This window comes from Podarcis raffonei, chromosome 1 (assembly GCF_027172205.1).
Source record: "Podarcis raffonei isolate rPodRaf1 chromosome 1, rPodRaf1.pri, whole genome shotgun sequence".
In the NCBI taxonomy this organism is placed as follows: Eukaryota; Metazoa; Chordata; class Lepidosauria; order Squamata; family Lacertidae; genus Podarcis; species Podarcis raffonei.
In genome coordinates this window covers 133,159,108-133,177,136 of record NC_070602.1, presented here as the reverse complement: position 1 = coordinate 133,177,136, position 18,029 = coordinate 133,159,108, and the positions used below count along the sequence as shown (strand labels likewise).

The following is an 18,029-nucleotide window of genomic DNA, read 5'->3' as shown; positions in this document are numbered from 1 at the left end:
CCCCGCCCCCCTCAGTTCAAAAGCCGCACTGTAGCTTGTTCGTCACATCAGTCTCCATACCTGAGGACTGGAAAGTAGTCAATGTAACACCAGTTTTTCAAAAGGGGTCGAAGGGAGGTCCTGGAAATTACAAGCCAGCTAGTTTAACATCTGTCCTTGGAAAATTAGTGGAAAGTATTGTTAAATATAAAGTAACCAAGCATATAGAAGTTATCTTACTGAAGCAGAGCCAACGTGGCTTTTGCAAGGCCAAGTCCTGACTCATGAACATATTAAGAGTTCTTTGAGAGTGTCAACAAGCATAGGTGATCCATTTCACATAGTATGCTTGGACTTCCAAAAAGCTTTTGACAAAGTATCTCACCAAAGACTCCTAAGTAAGCTTGTTGTTGTCGTTTAGTCGTGTCCGACTCTTCGTGACCCCATGGACCAGAGCACGCCAGGCACTTCTGTCTTCCACTGCCTCCCGCAGTTTGGTCAGACTCATGCTGGTAGCTTCAAGAACACTGTCCAACCATCTCATCCTCTGTCGTCCCCGTCTCCTTGTGCCCTCCATCTTTCCCAACATCATGGTCTTTTCCAGGGAGTCTTCTCTTCTCATGAGGTGGCCAAGGTATGGGAGCCTCAGCTTCAGGATCTGTCCTTCCAGTGAGCACTCAGGGCTGATTTCCTTAAGAATGGATGCGTTTGATCTTCTTGCAGTCCATGGGACTCTCAAGAGTCTCCTCCAGCACCATAATTCAAAAGCATCAATTCTTCGGCGATCAGCCTTCTTTATGGTCCAGCTCTCACTTCCATACATCACTGCTGGGAAAACCATGGCTTTAACTATACGGACCTTTGTTGGCAAGGTGATGTCTCTGCTAAGTAAGCTTAGCAGTCAGTGAATAAGAGGAGATAACTTATGGGCCAGGAATTGGTTAAATAGCAAGAAGCAGAGAGTCTGAATAAATAGACAGTTCTCCAAATGGAGAGGTGTGGCAAGTGGAGTCTCCCAAGGATTGTATCTGGACCTGTGCTTTTTAACAATATAGAGATAGGGGTGAGCAGTGAGGTGGCCTAGTTTGCTGATGATACTAAATTGTTCAGGGCCATTAAAACAAAAGGAGATTGTGAAGAGCTCCTTTCCAAACTGAGTGAATGGGTGGTAAAATGGCAAATGCAATTCATTGTAAACAAGTGTGAAGTGATGCATGTTGGGGCAAAAAAAATCTTAATTTCGCAGGTGTGCTCATGGGTTGTGATCTGGGGGTGACAGATCAGGAATGAGGCCTTGGGGTCGTGGTAGATAACTAAATGCTGATGTCGACCCAGTGTGTGGCGCTGTGAAATGGTCAAATTACATGCAAGGGATCATTAGGAAAGGAATTGATAATACAACATAGTGCTGCTATACAGATCTATAGTGTGCCCACATCTGGAACACTGTGTATAGTTCTGGTTGCCTCTTCTAAAAAGAGAGAGTTGGGAAACATTCAGAAAATGGTGACCAAAATTATCAAGGGAATGGGACAACTCCTCTGTGGAGAAAGTTTGCAACATTTGGAAATTCTAAGTTTAAAGAAAAAGTGAGTAAGAGGTCTATAAAATTATACCTGGTATGGAGAAAGTGTATAAAGACGTTTTCTCCCCCTCTCAAAACATTAGAATTTGTGGACATTCAGTGAAGCTGAAGGTTGGAAGATTCAGGACAGATCAAATAAATTACTTCATGCAGCACGTAATTAAACTGTGCAACTCACTCCCTTAGTGATAGCCACCAATCTAGATGACTTTAAATGAGGATTGGACAAGGGGAGAGGGCTACTCTTGTGCTCGAATCCTGCGTGTGAGTTTCCCATAGGCGTCTGGTTGGCCACTAGGTGAACAAGATGCTGGGCTAGAAGGGCCCTTGTTCTGATCCAGTAGAAGCTCGTCTTATGTTCTTAATAAACTGGATGGAGGCCAACAAATTGGCTGCATCCAGTGACAAGAGTTCTTCCTATTTTGGATCTGTTTGAACTTGCCTTGAAAAAATCAGGTTTAGTGTTGGGAGTACTTCTGGATGCCATGTATTCACTATGGTTAGGACTGCTTTTCTGGCTTCAGTTCTTATTGAAATATTTAGCCAAATGCAGCTGATAATTTTTTGACTGGCCAAGTAGAGAAAGCTTATTGCAGAATCATTTTGATATGTTGTTGTTGTTTAGTCGTTTAGTCGTGTCGGACTCTTCGTGACCCCAGAGCACTTCCCCTAAAAAGACCATGTGTTGTTTCATGTCTTAAAAATGGTATGCTGTGAATATTATGGTTGTTTTATGATTTGCACACTACAGAAATCTCCATTTTATTATGTATTAATTATATTTAACACCACTGGAATATCCTGTATGTGTTAATGGTACAGCTGTTATTAGCAATCATTAATACTTCTAACCATTATTATCTGTTAACTATGTGTGACACTTTGGACATGTTGCAAAAATATGAAGTTTGAGCCTCATAAATGAGAATTTCATATCTTATTAATCTTGATCATCAAGGAAGCTATGCGGTGGCCATTAGTAGGCTTATTTTATGGTAAAGTGCTGAGAATCAGATTAAGCTGTAATGGTCTGCCTTCAGACATTTCTTTTTTTAAAAAAAGAACAATTTAAGTGAGACTAACCTTCTTAAAAGTGTGGAATTTTTACATTCTGTAAATGGTAACAGGCAGAGGGAAAAGATCTGTCCTGGATTGGTTTCTCCTGCTGTTCCTGCCAACTGCTTTGTGTCCTGGAAAATGAGAGTCTTGAACAGTGGATCCACAGTGCTTTGCTTGACTTGAGAACCAACTTTAATTAGTGGTCAACCCTGACCTAAGGCCACCAGAGAATTTAGGAAAGGGGAGAATTCATATAAGGAAGTATCCTCCATGCTAAAGCAACCACTTCCTTGATTGTGAAAGGTATTTGAAGACACTCAGCCCCAGCCTCCTCCTGTCCAACTCAGGATTCTACTTTGCCTGTTGCTCCCAGAATCCCTCCTTCTTCCTCTTACAGGACCTGACGAAACAGTCCTTTTCACATTATCCTGGCTTCTGTCTCCACACGGCAGAGATACCTCTACAGGGATGTGTATCTGAGCTTTGAGCAAGGAGAAGGAAGTGAGTTTGTGTCATAATGTGTTAAAAAGATATCCTCCTTGCTGCAGCAAGCTAGCAAGAGGATTTGTGGAGGCTTGATCTTGAAGGATTTTGTACAGCATGAAAGATCAGCGAAAGGGCACTGGGATTGACTGCTTAGGGTGGGGGCTACTGGAAGAGATTTCCTACATCTCCTTCAAAGGAAGGGGTAATGATTGCCATGTTATGATATTCCACAATGTGTGTTCTAGCTGTCACCATGTTTTTGAGGGCTTCTTGAATGCTTCTAGTGCTGAGTTTTGCATAGTGCAAGATTGCATAGATTGGGTTTTCCAGGTAGCCAACAACTAAAGCCCAGGAAGTTTGGAGCAGGCATGCAGCTGCAGTTTACTACTAAAACATTATTTCATTGAAATATTTTCCATTAGGCTGCCTCAATGGGAGAGATGAGAAGCAGGACTCAATTCAGTCAGCTCTGCTGAAAGACCAGCTCCGACACAAAGTCTTAAAACTGGAGATTTTTTCCTCTTTTCGCACTGCCCCTTTCCCCCTATGTGTCATATTTTTTAGATTGTAAACCTGCAAGCAGGGACTGTCTGATTTTAACTGATTTTATGTAAGCATTTGGCTGAAGAGTGGGGTAAAAATGCTATAAATGTATGTTACTTGTGTAGTAAACTTCTACTGACAGTTGCAAACACAGTCCCTGGTCTGAGTGTTGCTTTCACTTTCCTTGTCCCTGTTTAAGGCCATAGAAAAAATATGCAGTTAATGTCTTGATTTCTTTTTATTATTCATGGGGTTATAATTTGACTGAATAAGAAGGGGAGGCGGTCACAGAAGGCAGCATTTTTAAAGTCAAGGCTGTTTAAAACACAAATGTTAAAACATTAACACTGAAATTAAATTATAACTTAAGTGTGCTAAGATTTGGAATGGTGTAGTAAGTACTCTGTGTGTTTGAAGTTACTTGCGTGGCTAGGGCTGAATGGTATGACCCCCAGAGCAGTCGTCAGTGAAGTGTCCTGATCATTTGGGTAGCCAAATGTAGGGGCCAGTAATACACTCCCTCCCTAGCCTGCTCACTTTTGTTCATGATCGTCTGGTTTGTGTGTCTCATGTCTTGGTGTGCCTTGTAGCTAAGATTAGTGATTCATCCTGTTCTACTGAAGTTATTATGTTGGGCTCTGGTGGTTATATTTTGCAATAGCAACCGTTTGAATGTTAAAACCTTTTCAAGAAAACCAAGCATTTTCATTCACACACCCCCTTCCCTCTAGTGATTTTTCAAATACTAAAGCCATCAGGAGAGTTGAAAGAGCTGATTTAGCCCCCAAAAGGAGGGGAGAATTCGCATACCTTTTCTCAGTATTGAACTGCCATTGACATCTAAAGTCCCCACCATGCTGTTTTCCTCCACACTCCAGCAATCAGGACATCCAGCAAACCCATAAAAATCCAAACTAATAGCATGAATATTCAGTGACCTAGAATACTAATTATTGTCATGAATATTAATGTGATCGGACTTGCTTTTTCCTCTTCTGTTTCTCTCTCTCTCTTTTTTTCCACTCAGCCAGCTCTAAAGATGGGCTATAATGAGAGCATTTAAGAGAGAGAGCGCTCTCCGCCGTGACAGGGACTGGGGTAATAAGGAGAGCTTGATTAACGTGGTGCACTTGGGGGAGAGATGAGAGGCTTCACGTGGTCCTGTTGTGGGGGAGGCAATGAGGCACCGGCGGCTGTGTTGCTGCTCCCTCAGATTAATGAGGCCTAAGAGTGCATTAGGAACAGTGACAAAGGTTTGATCTAATGGGTTCAGTCATTTTTCCTTTGAGTGACAGACGCACAGAAGTAATTGGCTGTGCAGAATGGCAGCTCATTGGCAGTACTTAAGGATACATTATCCCCGTTGTGTGGCCCGCAGAGGCTGTTTATCAAAACTGCTCACACTGCAGACATGCATTTACTAGGCTGCTGTTAGATGTAATAGCTTTAAAATATAATAATAATAATAATAAATAAATAATAATAATATAGGATCAAAATCTTTGTGTGTCTCTTTCTGAAAGTTTCTCTTCATTTCAGTTTTAAAGAGACTCAATAGTTTAATGACAATGGTTTGCTCTAATTTGTAGGTTATTGCCCCTTTATAGCTTGGCATTGTTCACATACAGTACTCATAAATTTTCCGTAACATGTTGCTTATTTTTTAAGTGTCTATACAAAACCAAAAATTCCTGTTATAAAGGATTTTGGAAGGAATTGCCCATTTTTTGAGAACTCTTAATGATTTCTATTCTAAAACATTAATGGATATTTCATATTTTCATGACTTGTTCACAAGGCGGTTAGAAAAAATGCAAGCGCTATATATTTGTTCCAAGTTTAACATTCATTTATTTCAACAGTGAATACACTTATTTAAAAAAATATATTGCAGAATTAGGGCAAAATATTTTCCACAAATTTGTGACATTGAAACCATGCTGGTAGTAAGCTTAGAAGTCAATACCACTTTTGTATTTAATTGCCAGATTCCTATTGAGTGCCATGATGCTTAATTTATTCATGTATGTTTTGATGGTGATGTACTTGGCATTGCTGTTTTTGTACAATTAGCAAGTTCTGTTAAAATGGTTTTATTTGAATAATTTTTATTACAAACTTGCTGACATTTTTACCTTGAAAGGAAAGATTTTCAGGGTGGTAGTGTTTGATACGGTTATCCTGTTGGGTGAAAATATTTCAGAATTCTGACAGTCTCCTTTCTTTGATTTTGATCTGATTAGTTGGGTTATATGACAATGAGGTGAGGCAGTCTTGGTGCGAGGCGGAAACACATTGGGCAGAGTGTTTAAAGGTGATGTATTCTCAGATGCATTACCTGGCACATCATCAGCCAGGACATCCATTTTTAGTCTATCTACATTTTAATAGGCTTTGTCAGTCACTTAAATTTAAGATAACGCTAGCTAGCCCTATTGCTGCTAAAAATATGTAGCAAGACTATATTTGTCTTATTAACTTACTCTGAGTGAGTTCTGCTGGATTCGGCTTTAATTAGGCACATGTAGTAAAGTGTCTGTCTTAACTCCAAGACAGGTCATACTTTGCTGAGGGAAAAGTAGCAAGTATCTCATGTTACCTTAGAAACATTTTTGATGCGTTCTTGAAAGCATGACACATGATTCCTGAGGAGACGGCAGCCACTCATAATCATGCCAGCATGGGCATTGAGAGGTTTTGAAGAAGACCCAAAGAAAATAAAGATTGCTAAATGAGATTCCTTTTTCTCCGAAGGCTTGTAAAAAGAGCAATTGAGAATTGTGTATAGATCTCAAAACCTAGGATAAAGGAAAATGCTTGAGCATCTTATATTTAGTAGCTAAATCCATTTTCTCATCTTTATTTTGTATCACATCTTTCATTATTATAAGCACAGGTGAACTGAATATTTGATAACAGCTAAAACCTGCAACCAAATGTTGCAGTGTATCACCACCCTGTAAGAGGAGTGCTCCTGCTTAGGTCTCTGTGCAGTGAGTGGAAGTTAAATCTCACAGCAGGTATCTCCCCCCCCCCCGCCCCCCGTGCCAGGTACTTACTATGAGTTGTTGCAGGCTTTAGCAGGTCAAACTTCTCTTCTCTTCTACCTCCGCTTGCCTTTTTAATCTCTCTGTTAACACCTTAGCATGCTGTACATTCTGGAAGCTCACTAGTCCTGGTCAAGCCATATAAGGGTTTAAAACTTTTCCCCCTTTTAATTTACAAATCTGTGTACCTAGAGAAGCCCAGTATTTCCTTATAAACTAGTTCATGTGGGGTCACCTTTACCCCAGTCTGATATGGACACATAAACTTTTTAATTCTTTACTCCTATTCAGACTGTGCACATCAGCAGCAGCAGGAAAGGAGAGAGAGCTGTGTGTTAGCATACCAATGATATTTTGGTTTAGTTCTCTAAACCTTTTGCAGGAGTTAAACAGTATGTTATGCTCATGCTTTAAGATGGAACCTTGCACATCCTTGTAGCACAAATGCTACGCAGGCTTCAGTTCCCATCCTAGACGGACAATCCAGAAGCCGACTGTTCTTGATAGTTCTAGAAAAACAAGAGGTATGCCCTCACCCTGCCCTCTCCTAGCACAGGTGATTCCTAAATGGGAGTCGGAAACCAAATTGAAATGGGTGCAGCGACATCTGCACACCTTGCCAAAACAAAAAAGGATACCATTGTCTCACCAGTAAATTTTTTTTAGGATATAATGTGTTGTCCCATCTCCCCTGCCCCCTGAATGCACTGTGTTAAAATTTTGCTCCCAATGTGGTTTCTCAACTAAACAACTGATCCTCTTGGGCTTGCCGATCAGGAGGTCGGTGGTTTGAATCTGTGTGACGGAGTGAGCTCTGTCTCAGCTTCTGCCAACCTAGCAGCTTGAAAGCATGCCAGTGCAAGTAGATAAATAGGCACTGCTGTAGTGGGGAGCTAAACAGCATTTTCGTGCATTCTGGCATACATCACAGTGTCCCGTTGTGCCACATGCTGGCCACATGACCCGGAAAACTGTCTGTGGACAAATGCTGGCTCCCTTGGCCTGAAGTGAGATGAGCACCATACCCCACAGTCGCCTTTGACTGGACTTAGCTGTCCAGGGGTCATTTACCTTTACCTTATATTTGCGATACCTGACAGACAACAGACTCTGAGAACTCAGCATTATTATTCTTTGGGGCATAGAGGAAGCAGTCTCTCTAATACTTGGAATAGCACTGCTGCACAGATTCAAGTATTTGTTTTGTCATCAGCCTGTTGTAGACACTTCTATGAGCTGTAGCCTACGACTGGACCATATCCATTCAGTCTCTCTCCACTTGTGCTTAGGCTGTCGCCCAATGTATTGCTTGTACTGCATAACTTTCTCTAAGTCAGCACAATATAGGGTTACCCACCGTCTCGAACTACTTTAACTGTTTCAGTAGACCCTTTTGCTCTATTTTTAAGATAAAATAAGGAAATAAGTGTTATAACCATAAATTAGATTAGAAAATAAATCTATGCAAATGATATATTTATTTAACTAGCAGCCATACCGAGTTTTATAAAAACATACCAATCTTATTATCAGATAAAATTACATGAGAGTGACAAAACAGGTTGAATAGATTAATTTGTGCAGCTAAAATTATAAAGTTGATCTTGAAACTTCACAAGATTTAAAGAGTAACAGAAGTTACTGTATTTTTCGCCCCATAGGACGCACCGCCCATAGGACGCATCTAGTTTTTTTTTGGGGGGGGGGAATAAATAAAAAAAAATATTTCCCCCACAGGCGCGGGGCTGGCGTGGGGGAAGTCCGAGCTTCCCCTGACCCCAGCCCCAAGAATAGCCTGCTATCCGCAAGCCTAGGGAGCCCGGTGGGAAGTCGCCCCGGTCTCCCCAGGCTTGCGGAGAGCTGCGCGAAGCCCGGGCGAAGTCGCGCCGGTCTCCCGAGGGTTGCGCAGAGCTTCCTGAAGCCTGGAGAGCGAGAGGGGTCGGTGCGCACCGACCCCTCTTGCTCTCCAGGCTTCAGCGAAAGCCTGCAATTCGCCCCATAGGACGCACACACATTTCCCCTTCATTTTTGGAGGGGAAAAGGTGCGTCCTATAGGGCGAAAAATACGGTATTCCCATTTTGCTTTTTTACAATCATGCTGCTAAACTTGGTGAGAGTTGGTCTGATGGAACAAGAAAGACTTAAGAACAAGCTTCCTGCAATTTTCCTTCATATTCACTTGTGTGGATGAAGAAAAGGCAAACTGTTCTCCAGGCAGCATCTGAGTCCTGGCTTGTTTTGAAATCATTCCTGGTTTGCATGTAACGGGAAGAAGCTATGGCTAACACCAGCTTCCTGTTTTGTTTTCCTGCTTGTACAAAAGGAGGAATAAAATAGGACCTAAGGGACTCCTGTATAATCTGGCATGTCAAGGCAGGATTTGTTTGTGCAAACAAGACCAGTATTGCTAAAATATCAAACCATGTTTTCTTCAGTTAATGAAATATGGGAACCTACTGTCCTACATGCAAAATTATTTGTCCATCTTAATGATTACTCTGGCTTCCTAAATTCAGATATATACTCTATTTGTGTTTTCTGCTTAGATTTTTATGTTCTGTTTTATCTTATGCCTTTATGTTTCTTAACTTTTATATTTCATTTTATACACAAATTCTTCCTCTTCAGGAGTTTTTTTTCTCTTTATAGAGTCTACACTTCTGAAATAAGATTTGCAATTGCTTCTGGAGCACCCTAGACATATGGAACCACTCTGTGTTTTTCCTTTATTAAAGGAATTGTGAATCTATTTTGAATATTAAAGACATGTAGACTCTATAAAGAAAAGAAAAAAACTCCTGAAGAGTAATAATTTAGAGTTTCACTCTGTGGAGTTGAAACCCAGAGCTAGTCTGTACATTTTTAAAGATCTTGGGGTCTTAGTAGACCACAAGCTTAACATGAGTCATCAGTGTGATGCAGCAGCAGAAAAAAGCTAATGCTATTCTAGGCTGCATCAACAGAGGTATAGTGTCCAGATCAATGGAAGTCATAGTCCCACTCTATTCTGCCTTGGTCAGACCACACCTGGAGTACTGTGTGCAATTCTGGGCACCACAATTTAAGGAGGATGTTGACAAACTGGAGTGTGTGCAGAGGAGGGCAACAAGAGGATCTAGAAACCAAGCAACAAGAGGTCTAGAAACCAAGCCTGCAAGACAGAGTTGTTCCACCAGGCCTTTGGTCAGGGCGCAGCCTGACTCCCTCCTCTGGCAACCTGCACAGAATTTTGCTTAATGGTTGCCATCAACTTGATTTTAATTAATTTTTATAATGAAATATTTTTAGAATGTTGGATTATTTGATTGTTGTTAGCCGCCCTGAGCCTGGCTTTGGCTGGGGAGGGCGGGATATAAATAAAATTTATTATTATTATTATTATTATTATTATTATTAACATCTTCCTGATGGTGAATCTGTTTGATAGTGGAACGGACTCCCTTGGGAAGTGGTGGATCCTCCTTCCTTGGAGGTTTCTAAGCAGAGGGTGGACGACCATCTGTCATGTATGCTTTAGTTGAGAATCCTGCTTTGCTGGGGGTTTAACTAGATGACGCTTGGAATCCCTTCCAGCTCTACAAATCTATGAAAGCTTATTGGCCAGCTGTCAAGTGTCAGGACCACCCAGAAAAATAAATTGCTAATAAAACATATTAGAAAGGACTTGCAAGGGTGGGGATGGGTGGGTGTATCCCTATGTTGACTGGAGAATTAGCCTCTATAAATAACACCAAAAGCTTCTGAATAGGATACAACTCTTGAATATTACTTTCCATATATTCCTTCCCATATATTGAATAAGTAGTAACACTGACCCAAAAATATATCTGTCAATGTACCTCCAAAATATGCACTAGGACGTTAAGAGGGGGCAGGATCCATTGATTTAAATGGGAGGAGTATAGTTACGTGCACTTCTGTTGATTTGAATGGGACTCAATCTTCCTTAATTTGGGCCAGATCGTGCTCATTTTGTTTTGCTCTAGGTCACGCAACTGGCTTCTGGCCCTCCAGGTACTGTGGGACTACCGCTCCATCGTCCCTGCAAGGACAGATGTGCGATAGAACCCAACAAACTGTAGAGAGAGCCACAGGTTAGGCAACCCTGTTCTAGACAAAACTACACATTGCATACAGTTGTGTGTCCCTGTCCTTTTATGCGTGGTTGTTTTAAAAGAAAAACACCCATGGAAGGCTGCAGTCTTGATTGGAGCATTAATTATTGGCAGAGGCTGCTTCGCCATTCCCTCTCACGTCATTTTGCTGCTTAAGATCTCCCTCTTCTCTCTCCCCCCAGGGGAAGGCATATCTGCCCCCCTCCAGTCCCCCCACCCCTGCTTAAATACATTTGCAAGCAGAATGAGACTCTGCTGCTCCAGTGTAATCTGTAGTTCAGCTGTGAGGGCTGCATACTACAAAGGAAAGATCAGAAAAACTACGGTAGGTTTTGTAAACTGCCCTAAAACCATTGCTGAATGGTTGTATATACGGTAACTTTTATACACAAAGTACAGTGGTACCTTGGTTCTTGGACGTAATCCATTCCGGAAGTCTGTTCGACTTCTGAAACGTTCAAAAACCAAGGCACGGCTTCCAATTGGCGCAGGCATCCCGGAAACAATAGCTGACAACCGGATCGGACATTCAGCTTCCAAAAAGCGTTCAAAAACCAGAACACTTACTTCCAAGTCTTGGAGTTAAGGAGCCGAAATGTTCAAGTACCAAGGCATTCGAGAACCAAGGTTCCACTGTAATTTACACCATCTGTTGTTTGCCTTTTCTTAATAAACTATAAATTCTGTTCCTAATATGTATCTTATACATGATAATTTATTTGCTGTCAAAAATATGGTGTTCGTACTCTTTATACCAGGAATTAAGTTATCTTGGATTGTAATGTTGATGTCAGCCATTGTTTCTTACCATTATAGAAGAATGTTTTGGATAATTTTCCCCATAGTAAAATATTTTAGAATATCAGTTGAGTATTTTAAATGTAATAAAGGTTCCTATAACTGAAGGGTTTTTTCCTTTGTGATGTTACAGAAGATGAAAAACATTGTTCTTCAATAGAAAACCAGCATCATCCTTGCTCATTTGAGCCCATTTTTGGCAACATACTGGTAGTCATTCATATATAAATGCAATAGTCACTTTGAAATGCAAATAGTTAAAGAAAAATAGCATATGTTAGAGGTAAGTACATTTTCAAATCAGCTCCTACATTTTACAGATGCGAATACAGCTAAAATTATTCTTTGGAAAGAATCTGGAGCTTTTGACACACTGAAGCTTGAACTAATCAAGGTTTCTCAGTAAGCATATACACATATCCATATCAAGGAACCAGTGCTGAGAATACATGGATTAGCATAGTAATTTAACTGCCCCCTGCTAATCAACTAAAGCAGCCAGATGATGCGTATATGATACATTTGTAGAGGCAGTCTTTCAGAACTCTGAATAAACCAGGTAGTTGACCATGTATTTTATGTTAATTCTAATAAACTGAAAGTGAGGCAGATGCTGAAGTGCTGCTAGCCCTTGCATGTAAGATTTTGACGTTAAAGCTTTACAAGAACCTCTTCACAATAAGATCTCTCTCATGAGATGCAGAATCCTACTAAGTGACTGAATTCATGCTCTGGCTGGCCAATCTGTTAGGTTCTTGGACATTTTTCAGTATCGTGTTGCATAAGTATTGCATAAATATGTTAAATATGGTCATGTTAAAAAATCCTTATTGAAGTTGAGAGTGGGACCTTGCTTCCTGGAGGACTACTTTGCAGGAGCTTTGTGATGAATATGTGATAGAAGCAGCAGTTACCATTAACACATTACAGTGCTGTGATTATAATAGCATAGCTGGTATTTTTGATTGAGTCAAAATGTTTAAAATATAAATTTGGGGGCTTTACATAGTAGAAACAGGAATAAGGTTTGTCCTATGCAGGGCAAGCCATATTGGGAATTCTGTAATTTTAATGTGAGACGTTAACTGTGTGTGTGTGTGTGTGTGTGTGTGTGTGTGTGAGAGAGAGAGAGAGAGAGAGAGAGAGAGAGAGGAGTGAGTGGCCTGAGTTCAATAGAGTCCCTTCTTTTTTCATCTGCTCCCTTGCAAGCTCCCATAGCCACTATTAATTTAGCTTTACCCTTCTTTTTCTCTACCAACATACAGAAATCGCAAGATTATATAGGCTTGGTTCACATCTCGTGCTAAGGCATAACTTGGCTTAGCAGCCCCCTCTCTCTTCCCTTTTGCTGCCTCATTGAGCTAAGCATGTTTAGCTTTAGCTTTGCAGTTGTCTGAATATGGGCTCGTGGTTAAAAACTCTCCAGACTAATCTCGAACTAGTAGCCTGATTGTAGCTCATGGAAATAGCTTGACCGCGAGCGTTGGTTCAGCCAACCCAGCTATGCAGCATGGCAGCAAAAAGGGCTGGGGAGGAGCAAAGCTTCTGTGAGCCATTCTCTGGAAACCTCCATGTTCATTCTAAGCTATCATTTGACTTAGTGGAACATGGGAACCAGGCCATGTCCCACTTCCATTGAGTTTATTTTATTTTATTTCTATTCTGCTTAATATTATAAAAATATCTCTAAGCGGTTTACAGGAAACCGAAGCAACAACGGACAGCAAAAGTACACAGTTACATATTAAAGTGTTATATTAATTCAGAATTACTAATATATTGTCTTCCCTTGAAGGTTCCCTAGCTGGTTCTTCCCACCATTCCTCTGCATCCAACCAGTCCATGACACATATCGAAATCAATATCAATTCATTATCCTTCTGACACTCCCTCTCACCCAAGGTTCAAACAAACTCTCAGCTTACCCACAAAAGTGTCACAATGAGAAGAGTTGTTCACTGTTATCACTAATCACTGGTGTACCACTGCTGTTCTCCTGTCTTCAAAATTTCGTACAACAACCCAATCTTCGATGAAGACAAAGAAGAGTAAATTGCCTAATTCTAACTCTCTGCAGTAGCATGACTTGGATAACTCCATCTAGTAAAATAATGATTTCAAACATTTCAAGTGAATTATACAATCACTTAGCATGTATTTATTATTTAAAAACAACTTTGAGACTGACATTTGAGGCTTCCAGATTTATCATTATGCCTTCTCTCATAAACTCTGTTTTGGTTTGGAGTTTTCATCATAGCCAAATGCAGGTTCATACTTTTAATTCCCAACTTGATTTAAAACAAAGGGAATATACAGAGAGATTTTACTAGCGGGGCCGGGTGTGACTCTCTCTGTAAGGGGGACTTAGGAAGATACCTAATAATGACAATATCAGTCAGCATTATGTCAAAGATTATTGTTTCTTTGTTCCCACTTTCTGTTATCCTGAATGTAAAATTTGTTTTTCACTTTTAGTAACTTTCAATCCTTTTGTTTCTAGGAAATGTGACTACTAGTACTTCTGTGTCTCAGATGGCAAGCGGCATCAGTCTGGTTTCCTTCAACAGTCGCCCTGATGGGATGCACCAGCGTTCCTATTCAGTCTCCAGTGCCGACCAGTGGAGTGAGGTGGCAGTTGCTGCAAACTCAGGCATTAGTAGTGGTAAGACAGTGGGAGATTTTTTTATTTCAACAGTTTTATATAGAATAATAAAATGCTCTCCACAGAGAGATAAGAATCATGATAAAGCATGTTATTCAAAATGAGTTTGATGACAAGGATCTTTGCACCAGCAGTGCAGGCTTTGGCCCATGGCCTAATTAGACTTGCCCAAATCTCTTTGTTATTCCCAAACCAAACCCATCTTCTATCACAACAGGCATGGGACAAAGTAAAACCATGAAGCCAAACCAACAAGGATGCTGGTCGATTTCAGCACTTTTTGAATTGCAGTTGGAAGTGGAGCACACTTAGAGCACACTTCCAATTTTTCCTTTGCAGCCACAGCTTGAATTCGGCCTGTGGCTCCAGCTGTAAAGGAAGAATATTCCTGAGCCACAGCTGCAAATAGTCTTCCTTTGCAGCCAGAACTTGAATTATAGCTGGGGCTGCAAAGAAAGAAAGGTGCACTTGATTCTTCCTTTGCGTGGTACGGGGTCAAAGTTTAATCACCTGATGTTGTGTGATGTCAGGTGATTGACAGATGACTGGCCCCTGTAGCCAGATTAAGTTTTCCCCCACTCCTGCTTTACACTCTATTAGTCTACGGAAACACAGCCAATTTACACACTTCTCTGCCCTATAGAAGAGGGGTGGGATTTTTCTTGAAAGGTGCCATGCACATATTGCCAGGAGAGTTGTACCACAGGGCCTATTTCTGCACATTAGTGGGTTAGGAGAGCTGGGGGGGGGGATCACATCTGGCAACCAACGCACCCTTTGAGTTTCAGATAGTACATAGGTAGGCAAGTCTAAAAAGCCTGGGACACAAATTTGTACAGCTCTAGTGGCTCATTTACCAGAAGTAATGTATTTAGTGTTAACACTGGAAGTGTATACAGTAGTACCTTGGAAGTCCAACAGCTTAGTTCTCGAACGTTTTTGCTCCCGAACATCGCAAACTAGGATGTGACTGTTCCAGTTTACAAACTATTTTTGGAAGCCGAACATCCAACGGGGCTTCCGATTGGCTGCAGAAGCTGTGCTTTGGTTTTCAAACATTTTGGAAGTCAGACGGATTTCCGGAATGGATTCCATTTGCCTCCTAAGGTATGACTGTACATTGGTACCTCTGGTTAAGAACTTAATTCGTTCCGGAGGTCCGTTCTTAACCTGAAACTGTTCTTAACCTGAAGCACCACTTTAGCTAATGGGGCCTTCTGCTGCCATCACCGCGCAATTTCTGTTCTCATCCTGAAGCAAAGTTCTTAACCCGAGGTACTATTTCTGGGTTAGCAGAGTCTGTAACCTGAAGTGTGTGTAACCCAAGGTACCACTGTACTTGATTCTGACCAAACTAAGCCTTCTATCTAGCCACTAGAGCGCCATGGAAATTTGTGTCCTGGGCTTTTTAGACTTGTCTACTCTTGTACTGAAACCAAAGGGGCGCATGGGTCACCAGATGTGAAATATATTGGCTTATGTTCAGCTCTCCTACCCCACTGCATGGTTGCCCATCCAGCTGGGCATATGCAGGCAAAGTCCCTGCTTCTTGACTTGGTTGAGGGGGAAATAAGGACACCTTGAAGTCAATTAATTGAAATAAACTACCATACCCCACCCCCCCAAAAAAAATATTGCAGCAATTCACACTTATACATATCTCCTCAGAAGATAAGCCTGATTAAATTAAATTTGACTTGTAAAGTAAGTGCATACGGACTTCCTGTTTTTACCGCGACCAGGACGGGTGCGCTCTGTGGGCTCTCTGGAGCAAGAGCGGTTGTTGTTGGGGGTTTGGGGGTGATGTGGAGGCTACGCGACCCCCAAAAAAGCTCAGGGGGTGACCCTGAGTTGAAGTGGTTCCAGAAGCATCAGAGAGAGATTTCCCTTTCTCCGTCGTCAAGTGATGGAGGGAGACGCCCCGGCCCAAGGAGAGGATCTCCTCCGCAACAAGAAGCCTCAGACCCGAAACGATGCATAAGGCAGTAAAAATTTCCAGACTTCACTTTATAACTCTAACTAATTGGCTATTGAAAACAATCCTCCAAAATAGAAGGAAAGAAAAAGCTAAAAAATAGAGGGAAATATGCAAAGGGGGTGTGATATCTAAGGCGAATAATTTGAAATAGAGAAGCCTTAAGAAGAGTTGAACAATGCAAAGCCAATTAGACGATTTATGTAAACAGCTGAAAGAAACCAAGAGGGAATATAAACTGAATTTATTCTCATTGTAATTGAACTCTAATACAGCTGCTTAACGCAAGGCTCAGCAATGAAAATGAGTGAAATTTAAAGGAAAAAAATCTGCCTTAAAGGACTTTATTTTACAAAGGCGAGATCAAAACAAAGAAAGAGTGGCATACTGACTGAAAGAAATACTTGAAGGGATTTAAATATTAAAAGGAAACCAGCAGTTGCCACAAAAGAGACAACAAGAAAGGAAAGGAGCCCACTGGTTTGTTTGCGTTCTATTTTGATTACTTTGTGTGGGCGTTTGTTTGTTGGCTTTTGGACCTGTTCCTCTGGCAATGATGGCGCGGCGTGGTTCAGAGGAGGGATGGGCTGCTTAAAGGACTAAATGAAGAAACCGGAAACCACAGAAGGAGACTGAATAAAAGAGGCGACTCTGAAGAAGAAACAAGAAGGGAACTGGAAAAGAGAAAATAGTGACACCAAGTGGTGGAAAATATAATTGCAACCGATAAAAAAGAGAAAAAAGGAAAAGAAAGAAGGAGAGAGGGGGAAAAAACACATAGACTTTAAATGAGACTCAGCAGCAGTAACAAAAGAATAAGAGGAACTAAATGTGAATAGCCTTTGACAGAAGACAACAAGAAAACCAACTAAATGAACTAAGTGGTAATAACATAAAGGGATAACAATAATAAGATAAATTGGTTACAAGAAAGATGACAACTGTTTATATTGTATATAATGAATTTATGGAATTTTTGGATAGGAATTTAGAAGGCAATAGAAAAAAAAGAGAGATTTTAAAAAGTGATGAATTCATAAAATACCAGTAAAAGAGATCAAATCTGTGTGGGAATTGGGATTGGGGAATATTAAAGTGAATTATATAATTTACTGGGGGACGGAATAGAATTGATTATATTATAATTAAGTGTCCATAAGCGTAATTTTTTTAGCTCATTTATTAATCCTGTTAATTTGAAATAATTTTGATTAGATTTTTTAATTCCGATAATTTGAAAAAAGATTGGGTGTCTGTGATGAAAGTAAAATAATTATTAAGACGCATCAAGAGAAATATCTTAACCACAAATCTCCATAATTTAAGAACGTTAAAAGGTATTAAGAAGGTGGCAATAAGGAAATAACAAATTGAGGAATACCTTTGAAATTAAGGGACCTAACTCAAAAAGAAAATTTTGAATTAAATACTCAATCCCGCTGCCCCCCTCTTTTCTTCTTTTAAATCCTAACCCCAACTCTCTCTTCCAAGGGATAGAAATATCAAAATAATAAAACATTGAAATTGAAAACAGAAGAATAAGTGTATATATGTCCTCATCAAAAAAATCCTTCGCACAATCAGCACGAAAGGAGGAACTCTGGATTGGATTCTGAGATGGATTTAAAAGAATTAATTTGGAGTCTGATAAATGACAGGAGAATTAAGGACAGAGTTGAGTGAGAAGGTTAAAGGAATCAATGATAAATTAGACAGGATGGAGGGGAAATTGAGGAAAATACAAAATCGATTGCAGAATTGAAAAAACAGGTAAATG

At 40.5% G+C, this 18,029-nt stretch overlaps 1 protein-coding gene across 6 annotated transcripts in view; it reads left to right on the top strand.

The window, feature by feature from the left end:
- AGAP1 (ArfGAP with GTPase domain, ankyrin repeat and PH domain 1) overlaps positions 1–18,029 on the top strand; it is a 326,368-nt gene that overhangs the window by 186,321 nt on the left and 122,018 nt on the right. For all 6 annotated transcript variants that reach the window (XM_053362842.1, XM_053362861.1, XM_053362851.1 and 3 more), the window contains one exon: positions 14,116–14,277. In XM_053362842.1, the coding sequence (XP_053218817.1) occupies positions 14,116–14,277 (162 nt within the window). The remainder of the gene's footprint in view (positions 1–14,115; positions 14,278–18,029) is intronic.